General features: G+C 35.4%; 1 protein-coding gene across 5 annotated transcripts in view; it reads left to right on the top strand.

The window, feature by feature from the left end:
• The window catches only part of KIAA0319 (KIAA0319 ortholog), a 122,195-nt gene extending 110,611 nt beyond the window's left edge, over window positions 1-11,584 (top strand). For all 5 annotated transcript variants that reach the window (XM_074272771.1, XM_074272780.1, XM_074272753.1 and 2 more), the window contains 2 exons: window positions 6,677-6,768; window positions 10,900-11,584. In XM_074272771.1, coding sequence (XP_074128872.1) covers window positions 6,677-6,768; window positions 10,900-11,075 — 268 coding nt within the window. In that variant the 3' untranslated portion in view covers window positions 11,076-11,584. The remainder of the gene's footprint in view (window positions 1-6,676; window positions 6,769-10,899) is intronic.
• The last annotated feature ends 5,322 nt before the right edge of the window (window positions 11,585-16,906 follow it).

Raw genomic sequence — 16,906 nt, 5'->3', positions numbered from 1 at the left:
CTTCAAATAGGATTAATGGTGGCCTCAGTTTTCGGACAGAGGCCTTAAACAAAAGGATAACTCCCTTTTTTGGAGAGTACAGAAGTGACACCTTGGGGTTGAAGGCAGTATGGCTCATTATGTAGCTGAGGCAAGGGGAACAGAATGATTGGTTGGAAGTTGATAGGGGATAATTAAAATACCCTCCTCTTCCTTCTGTGACTAAGAGATGTTCATTGTTTGGGTCTGCTGGCAAGGCCAGAAATAAAGGCCGTACTTCTCTGGACAGCAAACTAAACCTCTTTGAAGGGCAACTTGGGGAGGAAAGATCTTAGTCCCAACTCCCTTCTGGCAAGCTACATTCTTCCCCAGCAGCACAGTTTCATGGGGCAAAAATGAGATCAGCAAGAGAGCTACATTTCTGAACTTAAACCATTACAGACTAGCTGAATTCTGCATTTTTCAGAGAAAAAGAACCAGAATTTAGACTAAAATCAATTCATTGTAAATAAGATCAATTAGAAAAATCATATAAGATCAATTTTAATCTCAGTCCTAAGGATTACACTGGTTAAATCCTCAAAATTTTGTTATATTTTCCCATTGTTCTTATCTTTAATGCATTTTCTATTACTTTTATGATTTAATCTTTCATCCACCAATTATTTAGGATTATTTAGTTTCCTGTTGATTTTCAGTCCTTTTTTTTTTTGATATACTTTGTTGAATATATATATATATGTATATATATATATATGTTTGCATTGTGATCAAGAAAGAATATATTAAATATTGCCATTTCCCTCCACTCGTGAATTTTTGTCCCCAATGAATGGTTTGTGTTTTTCTAATTCCTTGCATTGCCAACAAAAGTATAGTTCTTTCTATTCTCATTCAATAACCATCAGAGATCTATCATATATAACTCTTCTAAAATTGTATTTTGGGGGGGGGCAGCTAGGTGGTGCAGTAGATAGAGCACCAGCCCTGAAGTCAGGAGCACCTGAGTTCAAACGTGGTCTCAGACACTTAATACTGCCTATCTGTGTGACCCTGGGCAAGTCACTTAACCCCAAATGCCTCAGAAAAAAATAATAATAAATTTTTAAAAATTGTATTTTCATACTTAATTTCTTTTCTTTTCTTTCTTTTTTTTTTTTAATACAGTCTTCTAAACTTTAGAGGAGGTATATTGAGGCCATCAGGCTATTGTTGAGAGAGGAGAGTAAGGGAAACAGAGGGAGGGGGAAAAGAAGGAAGGGGAAAAGAAGAGGGAGAGGGAAGGAGAGGGAGAGGGAAGGAGAGGAAGAGAGAAGAAAGAAAATTAACATGGGAATTTACAGTATTGGAAGGCAAACACTGGGCAAAGTGTTTACTTTAACAAGTTAATTTTTTAAATCACTTTTCAGATAATGTAGGAAAGTTTAGAAACTTTTCAATTTATGTGGGATAGTATCGACCACAAAAACAATCAGAAAAAAGCAAAAATGGATTTATTATGATCTCAAGAGAAAGGGCAAATCCCAACTGACAAGGTTTTTGTCAGTAAAAAGGAGTGCAAAGTAAAAACTGCAAAACACAATATTAAATATCCTGGACACAGAAGCTCCCACCCCCACCTGGCCTTTTCTCCTATTGTTTGGGGGCGTCTGAGCTTACATGGCTGCTAATTAAGAGTTGGTGGGAAACAGAAGACAAATATCTGCAACTGTTTAGATATAGCTCTATTTGTTATTATAAAGTTTAAACTTTAAGGTATAATTCCCTTATATATAAATTTCAGTTTAAAGTTATATTCCCACAAATGTATTGTGTCTTCACTCATTTAATTCCTCACAAATTTATCAAATACTAGGCTACTAGGTTTTTTTCGTCTGTTTTATACTTAATTTGTTTCACTGACTGGGGCCTCTTGTTTTAAAACCAGTATTTATTTAGATGATTATTACTTTGTAGTATAGTTTGAGATTTGGAATTACTAGGTCCCCTTCTTTCCCACTTTCTTTCATGATTTTCCTTGAGGTTTCTTTTTACCTTAAGCCAGATGAATTTCATTATTTATTTTTAGGAACAAAATTTATTTCAATATGAAACAGAATTTATCTCAGTCAAAAGATATGAAAACCAATTTCTATCAGATATCTCTGGAATAAGTAATCAGGACTTGACATCAGAGCTAACTCCTGCTGTCTCATTTAGCTGGAAGCCACAGGCATGCCACTTGGCTAATTGACTGGCACTGAGACCAGACAACCTGCTCTGTTCCTCTACCCTTACCCCAATCAAACATTCAAAACAATCTATGCATTTAAAATGATGAGGTTTAAAAAACAGTATCTTTCCAAATAGGTTAACATTTAAATTGTCTTAAATCAGGATTTTAGAATATATATCTACCACATTGTCACTTTTAAAGAGTCTCATGTACTATTTCGAGGGAGCTGTGTGTGTGTGTGTGTGTGTGTGTGTGTGTATGTATGAATATGAATGTATGTGTGCCTGTATTTGTGTGTTCGTTCAGTCATCATTGATCAACTGCATTTTTTCAAATGTTTCTGGAGTGTGCTGACCATTTTATTCTGTCATTGTTGAATCCAGATGTCCCACGTTCCCTACAAAGAAAAAATTTACTGTAGCATCCCCTCTTGTTTCTAAAGATGCATTTCATTATTTCACTCTATAGAGTAACTTTTTGGAGTTTGGTATTGGTAATGTGTGTGACAAAACCACTGGCTCAAATAAATCAAATAAATTGAGATTTCTCAAGGCAGAAGCAGAAAGGAATTTTATTACAATCTTGTGAGAAAGGGCCTCTCCCTCCCCACAAGCAGTTAGGCAAGGAGAGGCCTAGTTAACAGAAGAGAATTATACAGGATCCTGGGCTCTCTATAGGCTGGATCTTTGCCCTGATTAACCAGGACAAATGGCCTCACATTGTAAATCACAAATGAGAAAAAACTTAACCCAATCACATCTTTAGGATGACTAAATTACCTTCTACGGGAGTTTCAATGGAAAGCTGGCCCCAACTTAGTCTCACAAAGAAAAGGTCCCAGTCCTTGTAAACCATGTGATTTCTGAAGAAACCTGGCCCTGGGACACAACCAACTCTCATGCAGCCTTTAGAACACCGTCCCCATCTTGTGAGATTGCTGTCACAGTTTAATTCAGTAATAATAATAAATTAAGTTAGATAGTTTTGGTTTGTCTTACCCATGAGGGATTAATTCTCTCCAATTATTTAGATTTGTATTTTCACAAAATATTTTAAAATTACATTTCTATAGCACCCTGTATTTTGGTAGGGTAGACTTACTAAATATTCTATCATTACTTTAAATGGAATTTCTCTATCTCTTGCTGGCAAGTTTGATTCATAATACCACTGACAATGTTCATGATTTAAGTGAATTTACATTACATTACATCCCATGACTTTGCTGGAGTTATGTTTCAAATAATTTTTTTAATTGACTTTCTTGGATTCTCATATTTTGTGCAATATATATATATATATGTGTGTGTATATATATATGTAAAATAAAGCAAAACATACTGGTGATAATGAACATTCTTATTTTACCCCCAATATTATTAGATCTCTAGTTTGTCCCTATTACATATAATGCTTGTTTTTGGTTTTAGATGGATGTTAAGAGCAGTTCTGTTTTCTTTGATTTTCAATACTATTCTTTTGCCAGATTTGTGACTTGAAAAAGAAAAATAGCATTTGCCCCAGAACTTATTTTTGTCGTTATTATAATTAGGTCAAGTCAGTCAATGCTGTTAATTATCTTTACCATTGAACATTCCTAAATGTTCTCTTTTGAACAGAATCAGTTACTAAATGAGCAAACTTTGCTTAAATAGCATTGTGAGAGATTCTGAAATCAAACAAAAATGAAAATTAAATAGCTTTCACTCTCACAGAACTTCCATTCCATACCCTTGACCTTATCCCTTTCAGTGTTCTCCAATAATTCCTCCCTCAGTGATAGCCTGTTTTTTCTCCCTGACTCATCCACTTTCTCCCTAATTACTGGTTCATTCTTTGCTGCCTAACATTCCCAAGTCTCCCCATCCTCAGAGATAGCAAGAGTCTGGACTTACTCTCCTAATTCAGACATGCATGCTTTAGTATGTGGACTTCCAAGCTTGGCTAGCTATGGCCCTTCCTCAGGGTGCTAGGATTAAGAGAGCACTAGGGTTCATATAATAATAACTTGATCTCTCATTCTGGCATATTCCCACCAATTGAGATCACTTATGATTACTGCCTCTGTTTCATTTAGCAGTGCCATAGTAACTCCTCTATATCTTTTAACCAGCTGATGTCTTCTGGTTATAATCAGTAAACAAAAACATATTCTTTAAGGTTACCAACTGGCAATTGATTTGAATGTATCTTAAATATACCTACACATATACAGCTGTCTTCCTTATAAGAATGTAAGCTTCTTAGGACAGAAACTGTTTTTAGTTTTTGTATTCTTAGCACTGTACATGGCACAGAGTAGGCACTTTAAAAATGCTTACTGATTGATTCCAAACTTCTAAGATTTTGCTCCAGAATTGTATCTCTGCGTACAACTTACATGCCTATTTTACTGAGTCAGTTGAAGGAAGAAAGTCATCTAGAGAATTCCTTGAAAGGAAGTCTCACTAAATCTTAACTTCCTATCATTTTAACCTTGATTTCATCACATTCCTCCAAAATCTTTAATTATTTCCTTTTTCCAATTTTTCTTTTTTTGTTATTATCTGTTTTACTAAAAACATTATGAAGTCTCTTCTATGCCAAAAATGTATTGATTTAGATAGCTTGACTTAAATATCCCATTTCAACCTACCATCTAATTCTCTATGACCAGATTTTTTCAAGCACATGAGCCACATTCAATCTTCCTTCATCATTCCTTTATTAAATCCCTAAAATGTAGCTTCCAATCTTCACTTTCACCACTGAAATTGTAGTGACCACCGAATCCATGACTTTTTCTGAGTTCTTATTCCCTTTGTCCTGTTAATTTCATTTGATTAGTGTGATGTGGCTGCTCTTGTTCCTAAGTGGTTTCTCTAAAATCGGGTACATTTATGCATTTATTTCACATGGCTTATGTCCATGTATATGCTATTTCTTTTTAAAAAGTATTTAGTATTTTTCCCAATTTTATGTAAAAATAATTTTAACATTTTCTCCCCAAAGTTTTGAGTTCCAAATTTTTCCTCTTCCCTCTTCCTTTCCCTTCTCATTGAAAAGACAAGCAATTTCACATAGGTTAGAAATGTATTATCTGAATGTAAAGCTGCTATGAGAGATTGATGTCATGTCATGTAGAAGAGAATTAAGATTTCAAGCCAGGAAAAAACTGTTTTATGAACTTAGGCAAGTGACTAAACCTATCAGAGCCTCTGTTTTGTTATCTATAAAATGGATATTTTTATTGTGGGTACCTACTGCATAGAATCTTTGTGGGGGGGGGGGGAAGTGTTTTGTAAGATTTCACATGCTACATGTAACTACAACGTTTGCTTGCTCCTGGGGCAATGAGCAGGTAGGCAGAGCTGCTGTCAGCCAACTTTGTATGAGATGGGTGATTCCACTTTTGAGACCTGACCCTCCCTCTTTCTCTTTCACTTCCCTCCCTCTCCTTTCTCCTCCTCCTTTTGCCCTCTTCTTTCTCTTTCTTCCTTCCCTTCCCTCCCTTCTCCAATTTCTACTTTCTTTTCCTCACTTTATTATTCCCCCTTGTTGTTTACAAAGTCTCCCCATCCTTAGGTAGCAAGATTCTGGAGTAATTCTCTAATGCATTGGCATTCTGGTCTCCAGATCTCCATCTCTTGTCAGTTTTGCTCCCCTCTGTAAGAAGGTCTCTGTTTAAAACCAGGCAGCGTGACTCCAGGTCTTACCTAGCCAGTTAGCTTCTTGCCATGAATTTGACTAGTTTTGAAGCCCAAAAAAACCCTGATGAATGTGTCCTGGAAAGTTGTGAAAAAATAAATCAATAATTGTCTAAGAGACTTTGAGCCTTCAGTGAGAATTCTTGCTCTAGTAGACACATCACAAGTCACCTCTCCTCTCTCATACACCCCCTACACAATGCAGTTAAGCAATAACAAAGTTTAGCTATTTCAGTTAGTCAACAGCTTTTATCACATTTTTCAGGTTTCAAAAATAAAGAAAACCCTTAAATATACTACGGAAGATGGTCCACCAAGACGTGAGGTCAACAATAGATTTAAATAGAGCATACTGGAGAGAGGGGGAAAGCAGAAGGGAAATGCAGGGCTTTTTCTCCAGCCTAAATTCAAGCAGTATACCCCAACATAGGTCAGTCTGTCTCACTGTCCTCTCATCAGGGGTTCTGGACACCGGTGACCCCCCAAAACATTATTCAGGGTGATAGTTACTGTTTCCACTTTCTAGATTTCTTGCTCCTTTAAGTCACAAAGTAGCAGAGCCATGTAGGGAGTCAAAGTTAGTATGCCCTGATGTCCAAGTCTCTGGAATTCTATCCTCCCCTGAGGCCTGCTCAGTTTCATTACATAGATAACTGTAAGATAGATATTACTTAAAAATGGGGATTAGATTTTTAAGGTTAACACATGGTATAGCCACATATTTTTATGTACCTTTTATTAACCTTTAGAGCAGTTACCTTTCCTGACAATTTGATTTGTGCTTTTTTTTTTTCAGACAAAAACTGATGAAAATAAGGAGAAAAACAAAATATACCATCCTGGATAATATTGATGACCAAGAAAAATTGGAGCTAAGACCTGAATTTGGTAAGAATTTAACAAGATGATTTCATACTATCAACACATTTAATTCAGATATTTGTCCCTGAATTGTCACAGGTGAATTTGAGAGCAACAAATCCCTGTCAGGAGACTAAGTTGATGTCCATTCTATCAATGACTCATTGTTTATTTCAGCCAGGATTATGCCCCTTTGGGCATCTGGAGGGAATGACAGTTGAAGGTTATACAAGGTTATACAAAGTTGGTGGGGTAAAGGAATGCAATAGCTTACAAAATTTAATTAAGAGTTGGTGAAGAACTGCAAGACTATTTAGGAAAGACATACTAAAAATATTTTTGGAGGTCTGCATTGTATTTCAGAATATATCATAAGAATTAATTAAATTAAGAAATTAAGAAAATTAAGATTAAGAATTAAAATTAAAGTATTAAGAAATTAATTAATCAAGAAAAGAAAAACCATTTCTAATTCACACTTAACCACAGAAACAGATAAAGCTCAAAACATTCAAAACACTCAATTTTCCTGGATTTGTAATGGTTGAGTGCAAGTAATTAGTGTTCTGGTGCACTCCAATCTATTTCTGAATGCCTTTTTCCTTCATGTCCCCTCATACCTTTTGTATACTAGAGCAAATGACTAGACTGGAAAGCTGAAGCCCTGAGTTCAAATTCTGACTAGCATTTTCTGTGTCACTTTGGGTATAACATTAAACTCAAATTCCTGTTCTGTAAAATAAGAGAATTATACAACATGAACTCTAAGGTCTCCCTATTGGTTCCTAAAATCCTATTAATCATATGGATATTTTAGAATGAACAAATATACTTCAAAAATCAGCAGTAGTTATTATTTATGTAAATACAGAAACAGGGAGTTTTCCAAGAGTGATTTGTCCATAGTGCATTTAAACCCAGGCAGCTTACTTTTATTTAAAAGCATTCTATACTTAACCTTAAAAACCATTCAATGTTTATTAAATATAGAACAGTGCAGAGCAATGTGTTTAGCATTGGGATTTCATTTGTCTTTTCCTTTAAAGTAACTATATTTTACTGAGGGACATGTAAACTCAGATAAGTAAGTACAAGTTAATTTGAAGAAATGGCACATTAATAATTGAAGGGGAGGTAGTGTTTGGTCAAGAAAATCTTTGGTAGGAAATGGCACCTGAGCTGATGAAAGCCAGATTCTAGGAGGGGAGAACATTCCAGGCATGAGGGACAGCCTTAGCAAACAAATGAAGGTGAGAGATGGAATCCCAAATTCCCTAAATCAAAACTTCTTAAACTGTGGGTTGTGATCTCATATAGAATCACATAGCTGAATGTGTGAATCATGAAATTGGGATTTATTATCAATAAATATTTGATTTGTATACCTATTTTTATTAAACACCTACATTTATATACCTGAGACCTTGTAAAAATTTCTGGGACAAAAAGAGATCACCAGTGGAAAAAATTTTAAGAAGTCCTACCCTAAATAGTTAATAAACCAGCTTAGGTAGAACATATCAAAAGAGAATAATATAAAATATCTAAAAAAGTAGATTGTGAAGAGATTTAAGTGTCACACTGTGGGAAGACCCAAAGATGAGATTTAACAAGCGAGTCAGTCAATCTAGTTGAATATGGAGGATATAAAGGGGAATAATGTAAGTCTAGAAAAGTTGCAGTGAAATTATGCAGGATTTGAAATGCCAGACTCAATGGTTCATATTTTAAAGGTAATAGGGAACCAGTGAAGATTTTTGAGCAAGAGAATGGCATGGTTAAAGTTATATATTATAAGAGAAAATGATTTTGGCAGTAGGGTGGAAGATGAATTGGAAAAAAGGAAAAACTGGAACAAAGTAACACCAATTAGGAACATATTGCATGGTCTGGGAAGAGTAGTGATAAGTGCCTGAACGAAGATAATACCCTGTGAGTTTTGGGGCAGGGGAATTAACAGATGTAAAAAGATTGTTGTAGAGGTAGAATCTCTAAGACTTGACAGAAAAGTAGACATGAGAGATGATCTAGTTACAGATCCAGGATTGTGAATTTGAGAGACTAAAAGGATGGGTGGTTACTACAACAGAAAAGGGATTACTTTAGTGTAAAGGTTGAGAGTTCTGTTTTAGAAGTTTTGTGGTTAGGAAATGGGTATAAACTGTGAGCACTGTTTTGTTTTGTTTTGTTTTGTTTTTCTTCCCAGATTATTTTTAGCTTCCGAATACAATTCTTCCTTTGCAACAACAACAACAACAAAATTCGGTTCTGCACATATATATATTGTATCTAGGATATACTATAACATATTTAATATGTATGGGAATGCCTGCCATCTAGGGGAGGGGGTGGAGGGAAGGAGGGGAAAAATTTGGAACAGAAGGGAGTACAAGGGATAATGTTGTAAAAAAAAAAATTACCTATGAATATGTACTGTCAAAAAATGTTATAATTATAAAAATTAATAAAAAAAATTTAAAAAAAAGAAGTGTTGTGGTTTGGGACACATCCTAAGTATGCAGTTGCTGATGTGGGAATGGAGTTTGAAAGGCTAGGGCTAAATATGTAGCTTTGGGTCATCTGTGTGGATGTGGTCACTAAACCCATAGGATCTGCTATGATCATTAAGTGAGAAAATATAGAGAGGAGAAGTCTTAGGACCGAGCCTTGAGAGACAAAGCTTTGGATTCAGAAAGGAAGTCTGTTTTTGGCTTCTTTTGATTACTGGGAATTAATTTAATCAGCATTTAATAAGCAAATTCTGATTCTGTGAGGGCACTTGAATGAATTCCCATCCAAAGAATAACAATACAGTTAATCATGACTTTTCCAAGCTGCCAATTCTTGATTCACAGCAGAATTTATTATTGCAGTTATATTTAATTATAATCGAAGTTCTGAGGGCAAAAGATAACCTTAGATTTATGTAGTGTCTTTGTTCAAATACTTAAAACGTTTCCTCGTGTATAATATCACACTATTTTTTTTTACCTCTTTCCCTAAAGTCATTTCTGAATACTAGCTTCCCTTTTGCTTTTAACAGAAACACCATTCTGATTTTGAACCTTCCTTATACACTGTTTCCCTATTTAAGTGATTTCTCTAATTGTATAAATAGCACTTAGCATAGTGTTTTATATACAGTGTTTAATAAATGCTTTAAAAAATCCATTCATTCTCTTAATCAAGAGTAGTAGTCATTTATGACTTCTCCTTTGACCTCCCATACCTTATCACCAAGTCCATCCTTCCTCCATAATGTTTTCTGCATTTTTTTTTCCTACCAGCACTACTCTAATTCAATCTCATCACCTCATATCTCTGCTACTATAATAGTTTCTTAACAGGTCTCTTTGAATATAGGCTCTTCCACTTTCACTTTTTTCCCCTTATCCACCATGGCCAGATAAATCTTCCTAAAACATTCACTTAATCACTGAATCTTCAATAGCTCCTTGCTGCTCACAGGCTAAAATCCAAAACTTCCCTGACAGGCATGCAAGGCTTTCTATAATTTGCCCATAACCAATTTATCCAAGTTTAATTGTAACTACTGCTCTACATAAAATTTTACCTCAAGAACTCTGTATACATAGACTCATAAGATTTTAAAGGTTAATAAGACATTAGAAATCACCTTGTCCTATCTCATTTTACAAATACATAAAGTCTGAGTAAAGTACATAAATAATATTTTATATATTGTTGCTCCATTATTTCATTCATGTCCATCTCATCATGCCCCTCTTTGGGGTTTCCTTGGCAAAGATACTGGAGTCTGGCTCATTATGAAACTGAGGCAAACAAGGTTAAATGACTCGCACAGGACACACAGCTAGTTAAGTGCCTGATGCCAGATTTAACTCATCCCAACTCCAGGCCCAGTATCCTCTGTGACACTTAGCCTACCCAGTATTATATATTAATATGCTATATTAGCATTAATATTACATAATAATATTATCACATTTATTTTTAATATTACATAGTAATATTTAGTTATCACATTTATTTTTTTTATCATTTATTACTTATTTGGTATAACTTTTAGTATTATATTTAGTTTACCCAGAAAAGTGTAGAGAACTAAGGGTAAAATAGAGAATTTCTGCCCTAAATTCTTTTTTTTTTTTTTTTTTTTGGTTTCCTCATCCTCAGGAATTAAACACCGAAGCATTGACCAGAACTCCAGTCTGATGAAATCAGAGTCTGAATTTGAAAGTGATCAAGACACAATCTTTAGTCGAGAACTTGGAATGGAAACTTCAAAGAACTCTGTGTTTGGATCCATCAAAAATGGAATTACTTTCAATTATTGCTCCAAGGACAGATAGTTAAGCTTGCTTTCAAGAGGGAGGAAATACTGAGCTGCCAGAAAAAGAATTTAATTGAGAGTTCCCCCAACATGTTTTTTGGTTTTGAAAAACAAAATCTTCTTGTACAATAGGAAACTGAGACATAGTTCAGAGGCGGTTGGAACAAAAAATTAATTCTTGTTACCATTAAAATAGGAACAGGGAATACTAGCACATTTAACTCCTCTTTCATTGTGCTGAATATATAGTCCCACATTTTAAAGACTTATTTGTTGGGGTTTTGACACCCAAAATCATTAAGTAGGGTGGTTATTATTGGAAAGAAAGATAACATTAAGCTTTAAGCTACAATTTGTACCTTACATTTGGTTTTCCATCATTAGAAGTTGTGTACAAAGTTGGTACAACAGTGTTTTAAGGCTTTATATAAAATAGCCCATATTTAAATAGAGCTTAACATGTAATTACAGCTCCATCTTCAGAAATAGAGCTTTTTCAAGTTAAATAAAAACAAGGACTGTAAAACAGACTTTATTTATTTTTTTATTTTAATTTGCCAATATGTTGTCTATGGTAGCACATATTAGATTTGATTGTGAGTCCAAAAGCATACTAAGGCATTACCCCCAACTGAGGACTTCTAGGCCCCCAGAGAGAAGCATCATTTACCCAGCTCCCAACCACACTTATATTTTTACATGTCCCTAAATTATTTTTGAAACCTGATTAATAATTTTAAATATAAGGCAAATATCGCTGAATAGAGATGAGGAATGAGAAGGGAGACAGAATTTAAGGTTTGTTGATTGGAAACTAAAGTGCCACAATCTTAGGAGAGAAAACTGTAACTGCTTTAGGTTTTGTCAACTGGACTAGATTGGCCTCTGACCTGTGGGTGGCTAGAGCCCAAAAGAGTAGACTAGAGATAGGAGAGTCTGGAACGAAACAAGTTTAATGTTAAAGTGAGCGAAATGACTTGTAAGCACAGAAGGAATCTAGACACATGTGCAGGGGCCATGTCCCTAGTGGGTGGACCCAAGGCAGTACGGAGAAATTTCAGTACTTATATCAATGATTGTGCAGTGAACTGTAGCCCTGACAAGGAGGGATAACAGCAATAAGGTGACAAGTTTGATTGATAACAGGGCTTCGTGATCATTGTCCAGTGCTTATCTGAGCTCAGAGAATACTTGGTACTGGTTGAAGCAATACAGTAATTATGTGATTTTTGCCAGAGGGTAACATCATCCAGAGGGAGAGTGCAAAGGATTATTGTTATGTCAAGCTCAGGGCATAGCCTGCTTATGCTGGGTCTTAGTTCTGGAAAATAGGATGTCTCATAATACCTTGGCAATTTTGATGCAGTTCCATTTTTCATTCCCTACCTAGTTTTCTATACTTTTGAGACTGAGAGAGTCATTTTTAAAAAAGCATCTCAAAAGAACTGCAAATAATAAGACTATTTTATGAGAACAATTTGGTCTTGATGTAAGAAAAAAAAATCTCAATTGTTATCCACAAGGAAAATGGGTTGCTATGGAATCCTCCCCCATTGGGGTGTTCAAACAAAGAACAGATACCTAACTTGTATATTGGTTATGTTACAGGGATTTTTGTTCAGTTCAGGCCGAGTTGTATTAGATAACCTTAGGGATCTCATTCCGTGTTAAGATTCTGTGACTATGAACTTGGCTTTCATCTGATATGCTTTAAAAATTCATACACAACATATTTCTGAGGGCCATTGCTAAAATTTTATCAGGAACAAGGGGAAAAGAGGAAAATAACAAAATAAGTTAATGTCTGCCCATACCAACTTATATTGGGATTTAATTGAATTAAATCAAGTTCTCACTGTTTTCACCCCATTACCCACACTGCAAGCTGTTAAGGTGGTCCCAGTCAGAATTTTTTGAGAGAACTAGGCTGGTGGGTTGGACTGATCATAAATGAAAATCATCTTGTAGCCTCAAGCATGCCTTTATTGTATAGGGCATTGTATTAAGTAACTCTCTACTGTATCATCTGGAAAGAAGTGGACCTGCTTTGTATTAATAAAAGCACAAATGCAGCAGTTAAACTACTAGAGTGCAAGAGAGAAAATGTCATTAGAGCAGGCAGATGAGAAAAACAGGCCAGCATCTTCTCCCTGCCTCCCTCCCTCTAATATTCATATGAGCAGAATATTTTTAATTGCTTTATTTTGCTGATGAATGGGAAATCAATAATGAGACTGTAATTGAAAACACATGTTCCCAATTACACATCTGCTTTTCAGAAAAACTGCCAATTAAAAATCATTCAGGATCAGATGGAATATGTGCAGCTTCAGCAGCCTGAACTCATAACCAAGACACCTAGATAGCCAGGTAAAGCTAGATTTCTAATTAATTCAATAAACATTAAATAAGGAAGGCAAGGATCTGCCTGCCTTAGTGCAGACAGCTTTCAAAACAGGTGTGAGAAATGGTCCCCTTCCCTTTACTAGACTGGGATACAAAAAAGTAAACAAGTGAAAAACAAAGTAGGATATTTTGGAATATACCTGGGATAACAGGGAATCAGTAGGCCATAATGGATGTGCAAAAAGAATGAACCAAGAGCAACTTAGCGAATCTGTTACTACTAATATTCATTTCTATGTTTTTAAGAAAAATGATTACTGGCTTTTTATAAATAAGTTCTGGTTGGATCTTTCATGGGATTATCTGGAATTCCTATCCCCAAGATAAATTATAAAGGCTAAGGAAGGTTGATTGGGCAGTAAACCCTCTCTCCTATTAGAGTTACTCCTTTGTTATCCTCTCTTCTAGTTGCTCCAACTCTCTTATTCAACATCATCTCTGATTCTTTCTCTCCTCTTCTGATATTATGGGCCAGAACTTTGAACTTGAAACAAGGAGCTAAATCTGTGGAACTGATGAGACAATGGTTATTTAGTTTAGCGTGGTTCAGTATGATTGGCTCTCCAAACCGAGGACAGACACATTCATTCCATCTTCAGTCAGGCCATTGGTGGCAAGCTCTCCTCTTGCACTTCCCCCACTAAGACCAAGGCCAGTCTTCAGAAAGCTGCCCAGCATCAGGCAAAGAGGAATAAAGGATTTGGACTTTAACTCCTGGCAACTCTTGTGGAGATTACTGACCTGAAAAGAAGGCTGCCCAGAGACCCCAAGAAAACTTCAACAGAGAACATTGCACCCTTTCCCTTCATCCTCCCCTGCCAATATTTTTAAAAGTCGTCCTCCTTGAGGAAATCAGCTTAATCATCTGTTCCATCCTGGGAATCAAAAACACCAAAAAACAAAAAACCACATGGGTGATCAGGCAGTGAGAAACTTAGCAGTTAAAGGACACTAGCAGTTAAAGTGTATATTTCTCTATAAATATGGATTGGAATATGTCAGGTTTTTTTTGTCCCATTGGCATTTATCCAACAGTTTCATGGACCATTAAGAATCTTTGGAAGATAAATTCCTGAGATTTAGGATAAGTACTCTAGAGTATACACTGAAGTTACTCCAGGGGGAGAGTAACTCTAGGATTCCCCTTATGAAAATCTTAATTGCAAGTCCAGTTATAATAAAGGAAGAATCAATTTTTCCAATGTGTTTTTAGGTTTATGATAGCTCATGCTCATACAGCTGGGAGTTTTTGTATGTACTGAAAACAATCTGCTTTATGAAAAGCAATGAGATCGGAAATGGTTATTAACTAATATGTCAACGATGCTGCCTTAGTAGATAGGGCTAAGAAGCACCCTTCCCCTTGAATGTGAACATGTCACTATGGACTTTGTCCCAGGAATATTTGTAGAAAAATGTGTTGCTTCATACATTGACAATATAGTAAACCATTTCTGAAATATCAAATGTACGTGCTCATCTTAATAAAACTTTTTCTCATGTAGTCCCTGGTCATTCTTATACTTCTGAAGGGCTTCCGAGGTTTTAGTAGTGTTTGGAAAGGGCTGACAGTAAAGAGACCAAATTACTCAAAAGGCTTGGGGGTTACAATTACAGCTATGAAAATTTCTTTATCTTAAGCAAACCAGGAGAAAAATGTATTCACACTATTCAGGATGGTAATAAATAAAAATACGGATTTCTAAAATGGAGGTCAAATTAAAAAAATTATGGCATAATAGGTTCAGCTTTTTCTATTAGCTGTTACTAACAGTGCTATATTTGATTCAAATCTTTAAGCATCATTAAGAAACTGATAATCTTTCAGGGTTGCAAAATAATAAAAAATTTAGTTAAAATATGAGAGGAGAGATATGATAGTTATTAAAATATGAGGAGAGATATGACTAAGGTTACTAGATCAGTCAAAGCACTGTAGTATTGATCTTTTATGGCAAATAAGATATCATTAAGCCCTAAAATTTGTAGACAGATTTCACAATCACCTTCCCTGATTAATAGTAATAGTTACGTGCAAAATGCTTTACATGTTATATCAGACTTCAGGCATCTTATACTTTTAACAATAACTTGGGAATCATTAAAAGCTCATATCTAACTACAAATGCCATGGAATCTCTCTTCTGATGATGCTGAAGTTTTAAATAAAGGAATAATTTTGTCAGTGATTAATCACACATCTTGTGATTATATTAGTAATTCTGTTTTGCAGAAGTTGGATTGGCGATAAGATTTCAAAACTGACAGCACCAGAAGAAATTGCAAATTCTTATCTATCATAGCACCTGAAAATAATTCAAGGTAATATATTAAAGTTGAAATTACCAGAGAGCTAATAAATGTGTGTTGGAGCACAGTATCTGGTAGTGTAGTTAGGATTGTGCTCCTTTATTAGTTGTATATCACAAGACCAATGTGTTATAGATTACATATGTAAACCTCTGCCTTCCAAACCCTTTTAGAATTATGCCATTAAAAGTGAAAAATCTTTCCTTCTTGCTTTAATAGCATTCTTTCCTCTGATATAATTTATTATTATTATTTTTAACATTATTTGTTGTCCAGTTTGTTGTGAGATAAATCTAAAAAAGTTAAAACAGTAGAAGGAGGAAGATAAATCTAGTTGCAAAGATTGGCCCCAGCTGAGAATAGAACATCCCTTGTTAAGTACATTCCATCTTTGGCCAGGAGTCCATCATGCTTATATTTTAAGACCACATCTGGATGTCCACTTCTAGATATTGTTAAAATCTTTGATAAGCTAGAGACTATCCAGAGAGGAAGGTCATCAGCTCAGTGAAGAACCTCAAGATCATGCCATAAGAAGAATTGCCAAAGGAACTGTAAATGTTTAGCCTGAATAAGTTAAGATTTGGGGCACATAACTCTTAAAGTACACAGATCCTAACACGTCATTCACCTAAAAGAAACCTGTTCCCTGTTGGATAAAATACAAAACACCCCACCTGGCTTTTGTAGCACTTTACAATATGACTCCCATTTACCTTTTCCAGCTAAGCCACGTTTAACCTCCTTCACACACTTTGATCCAAACTGGCTGTCCTCACGAGTGGAGCACCAGCCTTTCCTGCATCTGCCTGCTGAAAGGAGTCAGCTTTCTTTAAGTGAAGTTTATATACCGGGAAACCTTTTGGGATTCTATCTCTCTCCCCACTCCTGTCTAGGTTTTAACCCCTTATTCTTGAAATTATATACTTTGTATTTACCTACCGGTATACATGTGGTTTCCCTGAGAAAGGGGGTGATTTTATTTTTGTCATATCTGCCTCCTGTCCCAGTGTCTTGCACGTGATTATGTTTTTATAACTATTAAATTAAGGTCTGTTATATGAAAGAGGGTTCAGATTATGTTGTTTGGCAAAGCATAGAACTAAAAGAAATAGATAAAACAACAAAAAAGCA

This window comes from Sminthopsis crassicaudata, chromosome 1 (assembly GCF_048593235.1).
Source record: "Sminthopsis crassicaudata isolate SCR6 chromosome 1, ASM4859323v1, whole genome shotgun sequence".
In the NCBI taxonomy this organism is placed as follows: Eukaryota; Metazoa; Chordata; class Mammalia; order Dasyuromorphia; family Dasyuridae; genus Sminthopsis; species Sminthopsis crassicaudata.
This window is presented reverse-complemented; position numbering and strand designations above follow the sequence as displayed.